Raw genomic sequence first — 17,782 nt, forward strand, 5'->3', positions numbered from 1 at the left:
TCTGATCGTGTCTAGACGTCGCGATAACTCTGAACTCGATTTAGCGCCCCTGGGGTGTGGGGGAATCCCACAGTGCACCGCGGCGACAATGGCTGGTGTCCTGAAGAAAGTGAGTGGAGGTCAGCTCAGAGGGAGAAAGGACAGTCCAAACATACTTATTGGTTATCAATAATCTTTCATGTTTAGGCAGAGATTTATGTTATAAATATCATATCTATAGTTCTTTCTGCTTACTGGTCTCTTTCTATTGTACACAGTATATTTGTTTTATTTATTTATATATATGTTAAATATATATTTACTGTTCTTTCTGCTTACTGTTCTCTCTATAGTATACAGTGTGTATACTGTTTCTCTTTGTTTGCTGCCCTCTCTGGTGTTCAATATATTTATGTTGTAAATACCATATTTACTTTTTTTTCTGCTTATTGTCCTCTCTCTATAGTATATATTCTTATTATAAATATATATATATTTACTGTTCTTTGTTCCTATTTACGTTCCTCTATAGAGAGAGCGAACAGTAAATAGAGAAGTAAAGGACAGTGAATACAGAGAATGAGAATAAGGGCTCAGGAAAGGGGAAGGAGAATATGAAGCAAAGGCTGAGGGAAGTGGAGGAGAAAACACAGTGATAGAGATAACGGGAAAGGGGGAGGTGACATGGGGAACATTTGAGAGATAGGGAAAATAATAGAGGATGCAGTGGATGTGAGGAAAGAAAAAGGTTGGAAGATGAAGGTTGTCCGAGAGAAGAAGTAGGATGTACACAGGAGTCAACATATCCTGAAAGATAAATGTTTGTTTCTTTTTCTTGCAGACTACTGGGTTGGTGGGTCTTGCTGTGGCCCAGAATCCTCATGAGGTATTTTACCTTTTCCAATTATTTTGGTTATCTGTAAATCAGTAAAATGCAATTCCACCAGTTGTAAAATATGGCTATTGTGCATGTGCTCTGGTATAGTACTTGTCTTTGCTAAGTTGCCTACAATAAAACCTGTGCTAGTATGACAAACATGATTATGATTTAAACATTAATTTATTTTGGAATAGTATATTCCATACATTTAGTGAGAGAAAGAAACCAGACTTTCTGTTCTATTGAAAATGACTTGACTTGCTGGTCAGAATAGTACTGGTTGAACGAGCTAAACCTGAGAGACTTATTACAAATTAACATTGAGATATTTTAAAAAAAAAATCTCATTCTCTAATGTTCATTTATTTGCAGACAATTTATGGGAGAAACATAGGGACACAGTGTAGATCTTGGTGCAGAATTTGGAAATTTTTATTCTAACTTTTATTCAATAATTTGTGGAAAGCTTTTGAATTATTGTAAAATCTAATGCTTTTATATATACAGCATTAATGTATACAATGCAAGTAGACAAACTGTGGAGAAGTTGATTTTCTGTTGACTTCTTGGAATATATTTCTTCTGATGTTTTTGTGTAATATATTAACTGTCTCAGTGCTTTCATGTTAGTTTCACCTGCCAATGTTTGAAATTCAAAGTAGATTCCAAGGCCTTAAGGTAAAGTTGATTGGAGGTGTACATGATAAAGCACAAATAACATTTTGCTCTGTCAGTGCAGTAAAATGTACACTTGTTTGCACAAGTTTTCACATTCATCAAGGAGAGGCGAAGACATTTGTGGCCAATTTAATAAAGGAAACTGTCAAACTACATTCTGCTCTAGAAAGCAAGCTGTAAGAAATAATTACAGCTATCTCTCCATTTATATTGCTCAACTAGGATCTTCTCAGTTGTCATGAACTTGTTCAGTTCCTTTTTTGAATGACTGTGGTGAGTTCACACTACCTATTTTGCTAATGGATAATTATATGAGAAGAGCACTTCCTGCCATCTAAACTGACTCTGTTTTAATTTTTAATTGTGATATTAGTTTTATCCTCCCTATCTAATCTGTCCATCTAAATAGAATATATTTCTGTTACCAGTTGAAACTTAGGTAAACTGAAATATTGCTAGATTCTGGATTAGTGGTGCTGGAAGAGCACAGCAGTTCAGGCAGCATCCAAGGAGCTTCAAAATCGATGTTTCGGGCAAAAGCCCTTCATCAGGAATAAAGGCAGTGAGCCTGAAGCGTGGAGAGATAAGCTCGAGGAGGGTGGGGGTGGGGAGAAAGTAGCATAGAGTACAATGGGTGAGTGGGGGAGGGGATGAAGGTGATAGATCAGGGAGGAGGGTGGAGTGGATAGGTAGGACAAGTCCGGGCAAGTCATGAGGACAGTGCTGAGCTGGAAGTTTGGAACTAGGGTGAGGTGGGGGAAGGGGAAATGAGGAAGCTGTTGAAGTCCACATTGATGCCCTGGGGTTGAAGTGTTCCGAGGCGGAAGATGAGGCGTTCTTCCTCCAGGCGTCTGGTGGCGAGGGAGCGGCGGTGAAGGAGGCCAGGATCTCCAAACAGACCAAATCATCTGCCGACATTTCCGCCACCTTCAAACAGACCCCACCACCAGGAATATATTTCCCTCCCCACCCTTTCTGCCTTCCGCAAAGACTGCTCCCTCCGTGACTACCTGGTCAGGTCCACGCCCCCCTACGACCCACACTCCCATCCTGGCACTTTCCCCTGCCACCGCAGGAACTGTAAAACTTGCGCCCACACCTCCTCCCTCACCTCTATCCAAGGCCTTAAAGAAGCCTTCCACATCCATCAAAGTTTTACTTGCACATCCACTAATATCATTTATTGTATCCGTTGCTCCCGATACGGTCTCCTCTACATTGGGGAGACTGGGCGCCTCCTAGCAGAGCGCTTTAGGGAACATCTCCGGGACACCCGTACCGCCCTGTAGCCTAACATTTCAACTTCCCCTCCCACTCTGCCGAGGACATGGAGGTCCTGGGCCTTCTTCACCGCCGCTCCCTCACCACCAGACGCCTGGATGAAGAACGCCTCATCTTCTGCCTCGGAACACTTCAACTCCAGGGCATCAATGTGGACTTCAACAGTTTCCTCATTTCCCCTTCCCCCCCCACCTCACCCTAGTTGCAAACTTCCAGCTCAGCACTGTCCCCATGAATTGTCCAGACTTGTCCTACCTGCCTATCTTCTTTTCCACCTATCCACTCCACCCTCTCCTCCTTGACCTATCACCTTCATCTCCTCCCCCACTCACCCATTGTACTCTATGCTACTTTCTCCCCACCCCCACCATCCTCTAGCTTATCTCTCCACGCTTCAGGCTCACTGCCTTTATTCCTGATGAAGGGCTTTTGCCCGAAACGTCGATTTTGAAGCTCCTTGGATGCTGCCTGAACTACTGTGCTCTTCCAGCACCACTAATCCAGAATCTGGTTTCCAGCATCTGCAGTCATTGTTTTTACCTCTCTGAAATATTGCTAGTTTCAAATTGGTAGAACATCAGTGTTCCTTAAGAAAAGGAAAAACTGAAGATGAGTGAACAGCTGTCTGGCAGGAGCATATCTACAAGTTTACGACCTGTCCTGTTTGAGGAGGTAAAAAGAAGATAAATAAGCCACAAGAAAGTTAATGCTTCAATTTTTTTAATATTGTTTTCTTTCAGAATTTAAGGATTCTGTACACCAGAATTCTTACTGTTTTACAATCTGTGCCTCAGGATGTAGCCTATCGAAAATACACGGAGCAGATCATCAATGAAAGGCTTAACTTGGTAAAATCGGTAAGCTAGCCTGATTTAATTGATCACTTGTTTTCAGTGGATGGTGTATTATTTGCCAGATTGATCAATGATGTTTCATGAGTATTTTCTCATTTCAAGGCATGTAACTGTCTTCCTAAGTCTTGAACTTTGTAAAACTGATTGTAAATGTGGCAGTTTATGACATTGAAATAATGAAGGGTAATGAAAGTTGTGCAACAAATGAAAAGCACTGGAAAATGCCTATAGGGGCAGTACACTTGAATCATACATGCCTTTCAGACGATTGCAGAAATCAAGACTAATAAAGGAACTAAAACTTCAGATAAAGATATTTTATGTAACTTTTTTCTTTGTGTTAATGAGCGGCATTACAATTGCTAAGTCGCTTCTCACCAATATCCTGGGTGTTACCATTCAGCAGAAACTTAACTAGACTAGCTATATAAGTAATGTAACTATGCAAGTTATTCAGACACGAAGACTTCTGCAGGGAATTATTCACGATGTGACTACTGAGGTTGTCCACTATCTACTGAGCACAAATCAGGAGTATAATGGAATATTACACACATGCCTGGGTGTGTGCAACTTCATCAACATTCAGGAAATTCAGTACCACCAAGGACAAAGTAATCGGTTTGGTTGGCACCCGATACACCTATACGTCATCTGCCGTCACCGAAGTAGAAAGACAACAGTGTGTATTAGATCAAAGATGTCGCGCTGGCTATGAGAGCCCTTTTGCAAATGCATGGTGTCTGCTACCTTGAAGGAAGCAGTTAATGGTTCAAAGTCTTAGAACTTCCCAACTGTACTGCGAACTGAGACCCTGTAAACAAGTATTAATTTCAAGCCACCTGTTGTGGATTATGTATTGCAGGAGCGCAATGTTCAAAAACTAGAAGACAAAATCAACTGTGGACAGATTGAAGAAGTCATTTCACAGGTATGCCACTGTCTCATTTCTTCAGACTTCATCTGCAATTCAGTAAAACATACTCAATTCAGACTTTCAAGAACAAGGAGGAACCATCACATTAGGAATTTCCCCTCAATGTCAGAAGTAATTGGACATTTTGTAACATTGATAACAACTTATTCATCTTACAATTCAAAATGAAGATACACGCAAGATCTTGAGTGCAATAAGACCGTAAGAAATAGGAGCAAAATTACGCCATTTGGTCCATCGAGCCTGCTCTGCAATTCAGTAAGATTGCGGATGGTCTGACGTTCCTCATTTCCACTTTCCTGCCTTTTCCCTTTTTAAAGTTAGATTATTGATCAGTAGGGGAATCAATATATCTCAGCCTTAAATATAAACAAGGACTTACCCCCATAGCTCTCTGTAGCAAAGAGTTCCAAAGGATCCCAAATTCTTCCTCATCTCAGTCTTAAATTGGTGTCCCTTTATTCTGAGACAGTACCCTCTGGTCCTAGCTTCTCTCATGAGGGGAAATATCCTCTCAGCATTTAACCTGTCAAGCCCTTTAAGAATTTCATAGGTTTCGATGAGGCCACCACCTCTCATTCTTCTAAACTTCTCCAATGAGTAGAGTCTCAACCTGTTTAGCCTTTGCTCATAAGACAATTGCTCCATACTAAGGATCATCCGAGTGAACCTTCTCTGAACTGCCTCTAATGAAATAATCTTATCTTAAATAGGGGGACCAAAACTGCTCATAGTACTTCAAATGTGGCCTCATTAGCATCTAGTACAATTGCCATAAACCTTCCCTACTTTTGTATTACAACTTGTATTGATCATAAACAAAGCTTTTCACTGTACTTTAGTACATGAGACAATCAATCAATCAATCAAACCCCTTGAAATAAGGGTCCATTTTCCATTAGCTATTCTGATTACCTGCTACCTGCGCTAGCTTTCTGTGTTTCATGTACAAGTATGTCAATTCTCTCTTGGTGTTAATGTATATGGGCTCTTATGACTTAAACTTTTGTGAGGTACATTGTCAAATGCCTTCTAGAGGTCCAAATACAAAACATCTATTGGCTCCCCTGTATCCACTCTGGTTGAGACTTCCTCAAAAACAATCTAATAAATTAGTCAGACGTGATTTCTCTTTCATGAAGCCATGCTGACTCTGCTTGATTAGGTTAGTAAATTACAAATGTTCTGCTATCGCTTCCTTCATGCTTGATTCCAATACTTTTCTAACAACAGATGTTAGGCTAACCAGCCTACAGTAACACACATTTTGCCTCCCCCCTCCTCTTTTTTTTTGACTAGGGGTGTCACATTCGCAGTTTTACAATACTCTGCTTCTCCGGAATCCAATGATTTTTAGGAAACTTACAACCAATGCATCCATTATCTCTGTAGCTACTTCTTTTAGGATCCTAGCAAACAAGCTATTGGGGCCAGTGGACATATCTCCCTTTAACCCTATTAGTTTGTCTAATACTATTACTTTAGTAATGGTGTTGGTACTTAATTTCTGCCCCATATTCTTCAGTTTTAATGAGATGTACAAAGTATCTTCCACTGTAAAGACTGATGCAAAATATCAGTTTAACTCCTGTGCCACTTCCTTACTTCCCTTAAGTGTCTCTCCGGACTCATTTTTAAGGAGTCTATAGTCATTTTGACACGTCTCTCTTTCTTTTTAGAAAATTAAAGATGCTCCTTATTGTCTATTTTTTTTCATCTTCTCAAATTGGCCCGCATACTTTTTTCCCTGTCTTTATAACCTTCTTAGTTCTCTTTTGCTGAATGCTGAATTTATCCCAGTCGCTGTGGTTATCACTGATATTGCCATTCTTGTATGCTTTTTCCTTCAACTTAATATTGTTCTTAACTTCCTTGGTTTGACATGGTTGGTTTATCCCTCTCTTAGAATGTTTCCTCATTCCTATGATAGATTTTTGCTGTGAATCATTAATTATGTCCTTGAATGTCTGCTGCTGCTGCTTCCTTACTGTCATGCCTGCTATATTATCCACCTAGTTCACTTCAGCTTGTTTCGATTAGATTACTTACAGAGTGGAAACAGGCCCTTCGGCCCAACAAGTCCACACCGCCCCGCCGAAGCGCAACCCACCCATACCCCTACATTTACCCCTTACTAACACTACGGGCAATTTAGATTGGCCAATTCACCTGACCTGCACATCTTTGGACTGTGGGAGGAAACCGGAGCACCCGGAGGAAACCCACGCAGACACGGGGAGAATGTGCAAACTCCACACAGTCAGTCGCCTGAGGTGGGAATTGAACCCAGGTCTCTGGCGCTGTGAGGCAGCAGTGCTAACCACTGTGCCACCGTGCCGCCCTATAGTTGTTTCATTGTAGTTCCCTTTATTTCAGTTAAGCACAGTTGTTTATGACTAAAGTTTCTTATTCTAGAACTGGATATTAAGCTCTATCATGTTATGATCACTGCTTCCTGGGGGGATCTTTTACCCTGAGGTCATTTATTAACCCGACTCATTAGCCATTACCAGATCCAAGATAGTTAGCTCTATGACACATTACTCAAGGAAACTGGCCTTAATGCAGTCTGTGAACTCATTGTCGTAGCTACCCTTTCCAAATTGATTAGATTAATCAACATGAAGATGCAAGTCACCCATGACTATTGCTCTAATCTTTTTATATGCTCTTATTATTTGTTGATTTATCGTCTTCCCTTCCTAGAGTGGCTACTTATTGGGCTCTGTACGCTACTCTGACCAATGTCATCTTTTCTTTGCTGCTTTGTACCTCTGTCCAAATGCACGCTAAATCATCCTATCCTAGGTCATCTATCACAACTGTCCTCATTTCATTTCACATTAATAGTGTTACACCACCACTTTTTCCATCCCTCTTGCCTCTCCAAAGTTCAAATATTCCTGAATGCTAAGCTTTTCAGTTTTGATTTCCTTGTAACTACTTTTTCACAATTAGAGTCATAGAGCTGTACAGAATGGAAATAGACCCTTTGGTCCGACCCTTCGGTCTAACCCATCCATGCTGACCAATTTTCCCAACCCAATCTAGTCCCACCTGCCAGCACCTGGCCCATATCCCTCCAAACCCTTCCTATTCATATACCTATCCAAATGCCTTTTAAATGTTGCAATTGTACCAGCCTCCACCACATCCTCTGACAGCTCATTCCATACACTTACCACCCTCTGCATGAAAAAGCTGCCCCTTAGATCTCTTTTATATCTTTCCCCTCTCACCCTAAACCTATGCCCTCTAGTTCTGGACTCCCTGACCCCAGGGAAAAGACTTTGTCTATTTATCCTATTCATGCCCCTCATAATTTTGTAAACCTGTATAAGGTCACCCCTCAGCCTCCGACGCTCCAGGGAAAACAGCCCCAGCCTATTCAGCCTCTCCCTGTAGCTCAAATCCTCCTACCCTGACAATGTCCTTGTAAATCTTTTCTGAACCCTTTCAAGTTTCACAACATCTTTCCAATAGGAAGGAGACCAGAATTGCACACAATATTCCAACAGTGGCCTAACCAATGCCCTGTACAGCCGCAACATGACCTCCCAACTCCCGTTGTTATGGGATATTCATATATTCATTCAATTTGCATCGTCAATTCATGTACCTTATTCCGAATGCTTTCTGCATGAAAATAAAAGCCGTTATATTTGTTCTATTGTTGAATTTTGAGACACTTTTATAGTCCTTTGGTACAATATAACATTCTCACATTCTGTCTCTTCTTTTTATTTTCTAGTAACAATCAGCCTTCTCACTAACCTGCAATCCTACCTTTGCCTTTACCTTTGATTTTCTAATTTGGCATGTGACTGAACCTGCCTCTCAACTATTTAGTGTAAAGGCCTACCTACAGGCCTAGTTCTTGTGATTGATCAGGACTCTGATCCTAGCATGATTCAGATGGAGCCCATCCCATCAGAACATCTCCCTCCTTCCCTAGTACTAGTACTAATGTCCCATGAATTTGCACCCCTTTCTTCCACACCAGTCTTTGAACCATATGTTTCCTTCTTTAATCATGTTGACCTTCTTGATCTTTCATTTGTGCTCAGCTAATTGAGTCAGAAGCATATAATATCAGCTATTCCTCTGGATGACTTTGATTTGGACTTCTGGAATCTGTAATAACTTAAGTAGAGGCAACAACATCAACTTGTATTTACCTAACTCTTTGTAACATTGTGAAATATCCTAAACACTTCGCTAGAGTATAACTAAACAAATTTTGAAGAGGTGTATAAATATTACAAAAACACTTTCAATATTTGTTGTGCAGCAAAATGTGCTGTTCTCACTTTTTATCATTTGTCTCTGTCTAACCATAAGATTGGATTTAAATTATTCAGTCCATTGAGCCTGCTTCGCCATTTGCTGATCTCTTTCTCAACTCTATTTCCTGCTATCTTGCTGTAACCGTTGATTCCCTTAAGAACCTATCCATCTCCAGCTTAAATGTGCTCAATGACTTGGCTTTCACCGCCCAGTGAGTTCCACAGGTTAATCACCCCCTGGCTAAAGGAATTCTTCATCGCAGTTGTAAATGGTGCCCCTTCACTCTAATGCTGTGCCCTTGTGTCAAAGTCTCTCGTACTATGAGACGTCATAGAGTCATAGAATCCCTACAGTGTGAAAACAGGCCATTTGGCCCAACAAGTCCACACCAACCCTCCGAAGGGTAACCCTCTCAGACCCATTCCCCTACCCGACATTTACCCCTGACTAATGCACCTAACCTACACATCCCTGAACACTATAAGCAATTTAGCATGGTCAATTCACCTAACCTGCACATCTTTGGATTGTGGGAGAAAACGTGAGGAAACCCACACAGACACAGGGAGAATGTGTAAACTCCACACAGACTAAGGCTTGAATCGAACCCAGGTCCCTGACGCTGTGAGACAGCAGTGCTAACTGCTGAGGCACCATGCCGTCCATGTGGAAACATCTTCCCTACATTCATTCAATGAAGGTCTCTTCTATGGAGGGGAAACTACAGACCTTGCCCTCCCATGTGGTCAAGGATACCCTCCAGTGCATCTCCTCCACTTCCTGCACCTCCGCCCTTGAACTCCAACTGCAACAAGGATATAACAGCCCGGTCCTCATCTCCCACGCCACCAATCTCACAACGCATCATCCTCTGCCATTTCTGCCACCTACAGTCAGACCCCACCATCATAGATATATTACCCTCCTCATCTTGTCAGCTTTTCTCAGAGATCATTCTCTCTACGATGCCCTTGTTAGGCCCATACCCCCTGCCAACTCACTTTCCACTACCAGCACCTTCCCTTGCCAAAAAGAGGTGTAAAACCTGCACCCACACATCCACCTACACCTCCATACTAGTCCCCAAAGGATCCTTCCACATCCAGCAGAGATTTTCCTGCACATCCAAACACCTCATCTACTGTATCCGTTGCTCTCAATGTGGTGGTCACTACACTGACACAGGACACCAACTTGTGGAAGATTTCAGAGAGCATCCCTGGGAGACACACACCAAACAGCCCCACTGCCCTGTGGCCGACCACTTGAACTCCCCCTTCCACTCTGCCAAGAATATACAAATCTGGACCTCCTCCTCCACCGCCAAATCCTAGCCACCTGACGCCTGGAGGAAGAACACCTCATCTTCCGCCCTCGGACCCTCCAACTACATGGCATCAAAGTCGATTTCACCAGTTTCTTCATCTCTGCTCCTCTCACCTCATCCCAGATCCAGCCCTCCATCTCTGCACCATCCTCTCGAACTGTCCCACCTGTTCATCTTCCTTTTCCACCCATCCCCCCCTCACCTGCATTTACCTATCGCCTTCCAAGGTACCTTCCCCACCCCCAACCTTTTATTTCTCTCTCAGTATCATTTCACCCCCACCCATCCCATATTCCTGATGAATGGCTTATGCCCAAAACATTGATTCTCCTGCTCCTTGGATGCTGCCTGAGCTCCTGTGCTTTCCCAGCACCACACTTTTCGACTCTGATCTCCAACATCTGCGGTCGTGACTTTCTCCAAATGTAGTCTGACTAAAGCCTTAAACTGCTATTGTGTTCTAGTCGAGAGTGTGGTGCTAGCCCTATTGTGATCTAGCCCTCTTGAAGTGAATATTGACATTGAATTTGCCTTCCTAACTGCCAACTGAACCTACATGTTAACCTTGAAAGTTCTGAACTAGACTCCCAATTCCCTTTGTGCTTCAGATTTCTGAAGCAGTTCCCCATTTAGAAAATAGTTTGTCTTTATTTCTCATAGCAATGTTTATAACCTAACACTTTTCCGCATTGTATTCCATCTGCCACTTGTTTGCCCACTCACCTAGCCTGTCGAAGTCCTTCTGCAGCCTCCCTGCTTCCTCAACACTACCTGTCCCTCCACCACTGTGTATGTCATCTGCAAACTTAGCAACAACGTCCTCAGTTCCTTCATCCACATTGTAAATGTATGCTCTGAGTATTTGTGGTCCCAATGTGGATTCCTGCAACAAAACCAGTCACCAGCTACCATCTTGAAAAAAGATCCCTTTATCCCTACTACCTCTCTGCCTTCTGCCAGTCAACCAGTCCTCTAACCATGCCAAAACCTTACCTCTAACACCACGGGCTATTATTTAACAGCCTCCTATGCGGCACTTTGTCAAAGGACTTCTGGAAATACAAAATATGATGTCTCCAGGCTCTCCTTTATCCTACTTGCAACTTACTTGATTTTCAAATAATTGGGATAGTGAGAAGTGATGTGGCTGTCCTCTATTTGGAACACTGGTCAAATTCAAGTAGTTTTTAACTTGTATCTGAGGACAATGCAGACTTTAAATGCTTTATTTGTGAAATGAACTTTTAAAAATCAATTATGAATATATTTGACTGACATAGATGGCCAAATGTTAAGCTGTATGATATAGCGTGTAAGGTGATGAAATCGTTGACAGGTGCTACTAGTCCATGGAGTTAAGGGAAACTTATAGCTTATATATAGTGGTGCAAATTCTCTCCACTTCACACTATGGAGTTTAGGGAGAGTTTGTGTTACTGAGGATACATGTGCAATAAATGCCATTGGTTGTGAATCCTGTCAGATCTAATAGATCGGTTGGAGCGACAGTCAGAGGCATTGAGGAATTTACAAGAGCAAGTGGGTGTGATGGATGGCAGTTACAGGAAGGGAGAAAAGTCTCATACAGTCAGATAGATGGGTTAACTCTAGGAAAGGTAAGAGAGGTAGGCAGGTACTGCAGGAGTCTTCTGTGGCTATCCCCATTTCAAACAAGTGTGCTATTTTGGAAAATGTAGGGGGTCATGGATTCTCAGGGGAATGTAGCACAAACCGCCACATTTCTGGTATCGAGACTGGTTCTAATGCCGTGAGGGTTACGTCGGGGTCCAAGAAATCAATTGTGTTCGGGGACTCTCTAGTCTGAGGCACAGGCAGACATTTCTGTGGCCAGCAGTGAAAAATCAGAATGGTGTTGGCTCGCTGGTTCCAGTATATACAATGCCATAGGAAGGGAGAATATAGAGAATTAGGCAGGAATTTAAAAAGGTCTTCCAGAGTAGTAATACCTGGATTACACCTGGTGCTACGAGCTACTGAGGACAGGAATAGGAAGATAGAGCAGATGAATGCATGGCTGAGGAGCTGGTGTATGGGAGAAGGATTCACATTTTTTGGATCATTGGAATCTCTTCTGGGGTAGAAGTGACCTGTACAAGAAGGACAGATTGCACCTAAATTGGAAGGGGACTAATATACTGGCAGGGAAATTTGCTAGAGCTGCTCGGGAGGACTTAAACTAGTAAGGTTGGGGGTGGGGGGAAACCAAGGGAGATAATGAGAAAAGAGATCGATCTGAGGCTGGTACATTTGAGAAAAGAAGCGAGTCAAACAGTCTAAACAGGCTGGGCAAAGCAGAGAACAAGGTAGGAATGATAAATTAAACTGCATTTATTTCAATGCAAGGAGCCTAACAGGGAAGGCAGATGAACTCAAGGCATGGTTAGAAACATGGGACTAGGATATCCTAGCAATTACAGAAACATGGCTCAGGGATAGACCGGACTGGCCGCTTAATGTTCCAGGATCCAAGTGCTACAGAAAGGGAGTCCAGAGTGGAGGTGGAGTGATGTTTTTGATAAGGGATAGCATGACAGCTGTACTGAGGGAGGATATTCCTAGAAATACATCTAAGGAAGTTTTAGATTAGATTAGATTCCCTACAGTGTGGAAACAGGCCCTTCGGCCCAACAAGTCCACACCAACCCTCCAAAGAGTAACCCACCCAGACCCATTTCCCCTCTGACTAATGCTCCTAACAGTATGGGCAATTTAGCATGGCCAATTCACCTGACCTGCACATCTTTGGACTGTGGGAGGAAACTGGAGGAAATCCACGAGACACAGGGAGAATGTGCAAACTCAACACACAGTCCCCTGAGTCTGGAATCGAACCTGGGACCCTGGTGCTATGCGGCTGCAGTGCTAACCATGAGCCGCCGTGCCACCCCTTGCTCCTTCCAAAGTGAATCACCTCACATTTTTCTGCATTAAACTCCATTTGCCACCCCTCAGCCCAGCTCTGCAGCTTATCTATGTGCCGCTGTAACTTGCAACATTCTTCAGCACTATCCTCAACTCCACTGACCTTAGTGTCATTCACAAATTTACTAACCCATCCTTCTACATCCTCATCCAGGTCACTTAGCAAAATGATAAAACTGCAGTGGCCTCAAAACAGATCCTTGTGGTACACCACTTGTAACTAAACTCCAGAATGAACTTTTCCCATCAACCACCACCTTCTGCCTTCTTTCAGCTAGCCAATTTCTGATCCAAACCGCTAAATCCCCCTCCATCTCATGCCTCCATATTTTGTGCAATAGCCTACCGTGGGGAACCTTCATACTGAAATCCATTTACACACCAACCGCTTTACCTTAACTCACCTGCTTGGTCACTTTCTCAAAGAATTCAGTAAGGCTTGTGCCATGTTGATTATTTGGGTGGAAGTGAGAAATAAGAAAGTGATTATAGGAATTGCATTATAGACCAGCTAATAGTCTGCGTGAAATTGAGTAACAAATTTGTAAGGAGAATTCGGTTATCTGCAAGAGTGATAGGGTGGTTATGGTAGGGGATTTTAACTTTTCAAACATAGTCTGGGACTGCCGTAGTGTTAAGGGTTTAAATGGAGAGGAATTGAAGTGTGTCCAAGAAAACGTTCTGTTTCAATATGTGGATGTACCTACTAGAGAAGGTGCAAAGCTTGGCCTACTCTTGGGAAATAAGGCAGGGTAGGTGACTGAGGTGTCAGTGGGGGAAGCACTTTGGGCCCAGAGATCATAATTCTATTAATTTTAAAATGGTGGTGGAAAAGGATAGACCAGATCTAAAAATTGAAGTCCTAAATTGGAGAAAGACCAATTTTGATGGTATTAGGCAAGAACTTTTGAAAGCTGATTGGAGGCAGATGTTCGCAGGTAAAGGGATAGCTGGAAAGTGGGAAGCCTTCGGAAATGAGATAACGAGAGTCCAGAGACCAGTATATTCCTGTCAGAGTGAAAGGAAAGGCTGGTACTTTTAGGGAATGCTGGATGACTAAACAAATCGGGGATTTGGTTAAGAAAAAGAAGGATGCATATGTTGGGTATAGACAGGATAGATCGAGTGAATCCTTAGAGCATAAAGCCAGTGGGAGTTTACTTAAGAGGGAAATCGGGAAGGCAAAAAGGGGACATGAGGTAGCTTTGGCAAATAGAATTAAGGACAATCCAAAGGGTTTTTACAAATATATTAAGGACAAAAAGGTAACTAGGGAGAGCATAGGGCCTCTGAAAGATCAGCAAGGCGGCCTTTGTGTGGAACCACAGAAAATGGGGAAAATACTAAACGAGTATTTTGCATCAGTGTTTACTGTGGAAAAGGATATGGAAGATGTAGACTGCAGGAAAGTAGATGGTGACATCTTGAAAAATGTCCAGATCAGAGGAGGAAGTGCTGGATGTCTTGAAACGCATAAAAGGGGATAAATCCCCAGGACTTGATCAGGTGTACCCTGGAACTCTGTGGGAAACTAGGGAAGTGATTGCGAGGCCTCTTACTGAGATATTTGTATCATCAATAGTCACAGGTGAGGTGCCAGAAAACTGGGGGTTGGCTAACGTGTTGCCACTGTTTAAGAACGATGGTAAGGACAAGCCAGGGAACTATGGACCAGTGAGCCTGATGGTGGTGGGCAAATTGTTGGAGGGAATCCTGAGGGACATGATGTACATGTATTTGGAAAGGCAAGGACTGATTAGTGATAGGTCAACATGGCTTTGTGCGTGGGAAATCATGTCTCATGAACTTAATTGAGTTTTTTGAAAAAGTAACAAAGTGGATTGAGGGTTGAGTGGTGGATGTGATGTCTGTGGACTTCAGTAAGGCGTTCGACAAGGTTCCCATAGGAGATTGGTTAGCACGGTTAGATCTCGTGGAATACAGGGAGAACTAGCCATTTGGATACAGAACTGGCTCAAAGGTAGAAGACAGAGGGTGGTGGTGGAGGGTTGTTTTTCAGACTGGAGGCCTGTGACCAGTGGAGTGCCACAAGGATCGGTGCTGGGTCCACTACTTTTCATCATTATATAAATGATTTGGATGTGAGCTTAAGAGGTATAGTTAGTAAGTTTGCAGATGACACCAAAATTGGAGGTGTAGTGGACAGCGAAGGAGGTTACCTCAGATTACAACAGGATCTGGACCAGATGGGCTAATGGGCTGAGGAGTGACAGATGGAGTTTAATTCAGATAAATGCAAGGTGCTGCATTTTAGGAAAGCAAATCTTAGCAGGACTTATACACTTAATGGTAAGGTCCTAGGGAGTGTTGCTGAACAAAGAGACCTTGGAGTGCAGGTTCATAGTTCCTTGAAAGTAGAGTTGCAGGTAGATAGGATAGTGAAGAAGGCATTTGGTCAGAGTATTGAGTACAGGAGTTGGGAGGTCTTGCTACAGCTGTACAGGACATTGGTTAGGCCACTTTTGAAATATTGTGTGAAATTCTGGTCTCCTTCCTATTGTTGTGAAACTTGAAAGGGTTTAGAAAGGATTTATAAGGATATTGCAGGGTTAGAGGATTTGAGCTATAGGGAGAGTTTGAACAGGCTAGGGCTGTTTTTCCTGGAGCGTTGGAAGCTGAGGGGTGACCTTTATAGAGGTTTATAAAATCATAAGGGGCATGGATAAGGTAAATAGACAAGGTCTCTTCCCTGGGGTGGGGGGAGTTGGGAGTGAGAGGACATAGGTTTAGGGTGAGAGGGGAAAGATATAAGAGACCTAAAGGGCAGCTTTTTCACGCAGAGGGTGGTGCGTGTGTGGAATGGGCTGCCAGAGGAAGTAGTGGAGGCTAGTACAATTGCAACATTTAAGAGACATTTGGATGAGTATATGAATTGGAAGGGTTTGGAGGGATATGGGCTGGGTGCTGCCAGTTGGAACTAGATTGGGTTGGGATATCTGCTCAGCATGGATGAGTTGGACCAAAGGGTCTGTTTCCATTCTGTACATCTCTATGACTCTGTCTCTGGTCAAAAGATTGCTGCACTGTCATGTTGGAGAATGAGAATAGTTATTTCCCGATATTAGTTTGTGACTATTTGTCTAACTTTTTACTGACTTCACTGGTTCATTACTCGTGACAAGATATTATGGAATCAACACTTTTTTTTTCTTGAAGTTGTTGATTTCACTAAAATAAAGAGGTTAACGTTTGAAAACAGCCAGACTGTAGCAGATAATGTACATTTTTGTGAAGATCCAAATCACAAGTGGCTGCTTTATTAGCTCTGATGTAGTGCAGTGGTTAAGATGTTGTTAAATATTTTTGGAGGGTGACATAGTCTCTAATGTCTTTCGAAGTTTGTGGTTTTTAAGACTCAATTAAACTAAAAGTAGAGATTGGATAGAATTAATTATAGTTTATTTTAGAGTTGAAAAGAAATATCAGTTGGAAGACTAAATGTTTTAAATGTTATTAGACTACCCTTGGCTACTAATTTATATTTCAATTACAGGCTGAGAGTGAACTTTCTCTGGCATACAAAATGGTTAAGTGGAAACCTTGGGAACCATTAATAGAAGAAGCCCCTCACAACCAATGGAAATGGCCAGTTTAAATTTTATGTAAATTACGTTGCTTTATTCAGAAAATCATACTGTCTGTTCTGTCCGTTTCAACTGGTAACAATGTTATTAAAATTTATTGGTGAAACATTCTTTGCTTCATTTTTAACTTTTGTCATGGCACAATATCTGAAATGAGCAATAAATGCATGCCTTTAATCCTGTGAATGTAGCAGAGTAATCACCTTTTGCACTGTCTACTGTGGCAGTTTATCTGCAAGATTGGATATTGTCAGTGTGGATGTACATCCTGGAAAAGTGGGAGCAGCAACAAGAAGAATTGGCTGTGGATGAAAGAGGGGCAGCCCCTCTGACTGCAAATTGAAGTAAATGTAAACCAAAGAAAAACATGTCCTTCCGTTGAGTGTTAGGCTCCGATGAGCATGTTTAAGTAGTTTAATGAGAAAAAAATGTCGGCACGCCTATCCCCTCACCTCTACCCAGGGCCCCAAACAGTTCATCCAGATGACATAGGTTAGAGGAGAAGCAGGTGAACCTCTAATTTACTGTATCTGGTGCTCCTGATTTTGTCTTCTCTACATTGGGGAGACCAAACGTAAACAAAGGGCACATCTCGCTGAGCATCTCACCCAGTCACCGCCCATTTTAATTCTCCTTCCCATTCCCTTTCCGACATGACCATTGTTGGCCTCCTCCATTGCTGCAATGAATCAGACACAAACTGGAGGAACAACAACATTTAAACCCTCTAATTTTAAATAACCCTTCTTCCCATTACTTGATTCCCTTCCCAGCCCCTCCCCCTTCCTTCCATGCCTCTCATCGATGCTTCTTTCTGGCAACAAACTGGATTCATTCCTCCCATCAACCAAGCAAGTCGTACCTTCTGCCTGTGTTCACCTATCCCCACCTCACCACCCTGCCCTCCCACTGCCCCCCCCCCCCCCCGTCTTTATCTACAGCCCACCTGACACCTACCCTCAGTCTGGAAGAAGAATTACACCTGAAACATTGACTTCTCCGCCTCCTGAT

The 17,782-nt window shown here is 42.6% G+C and overlaps 1 protein-coding gene across 1 annotated transcript; it reads left to right on the forward strand.

The window, feature by feature from the left end:
* Nucleotides 1-11: 11 nt before the first annotated feature.
* On the forward strand, nt 12-16,881 carry ndufa5 (NADH:ubiquinone oxidoreductase subunit A5). Its single transcript, XM_072552674.1, has 5 exons — nt 12-109; nt 821-865; nt 3,559-3,675; nt 4,538-4,603; nt 16,681-16,881. The coding sequence occupies exons 1-5, from the start codon at nt 89-91 to the stop codon at nt 16,780-16,782; spliced, it is 351 nt and encodes a 116-aa protein (XP_072408775.1). The 5' UTR covers nt 12-88; the 3' UTR covers nt 16,783-16,881.
* The last annotated feature ends 901 nt before the right edge of the window (nt 16,882-17,782 follow it).

This window comes from Chiloscyllium punctatum, chromosome 32 (assembly GCF_047496795.1).
Source record: "Chiloscyllium punctatum isolate Juve2018m chromosome 32, sChiPun1.3, whole genome shotgun sequence".
NCBI classification, from domain to species: domain Eukaryota; kingdom Metazoa; phylum Chordata; class Chondrichthyes; order Orectolobiformes; family Hemiscylliidae; genus Chiloscyllium; species Chiloscyllium punctatum.

Bases quoted from the DNA above. Each gene is read 5' to 3' on its own strand.
- ndufa5 (XM_072552674.1), top strand. From the start codon at position 89: ATGGCTGGTGTCCTGAAGAAA. The intron at 866-3,558 runs GTATTTTACCTT...GTTTTCTTTCAG, and splicing joins TGGCCCAGAATCCTCATGAG to AATTTAAGGATTCTGTACAC. The intron at 4,604-16,680 runs GTATGCCACTGT...TTTCAATTACAG, and splicing joins TTGAAGAAGTCATTTCACAG to GCTGAGAGTGAACTTTCTCT.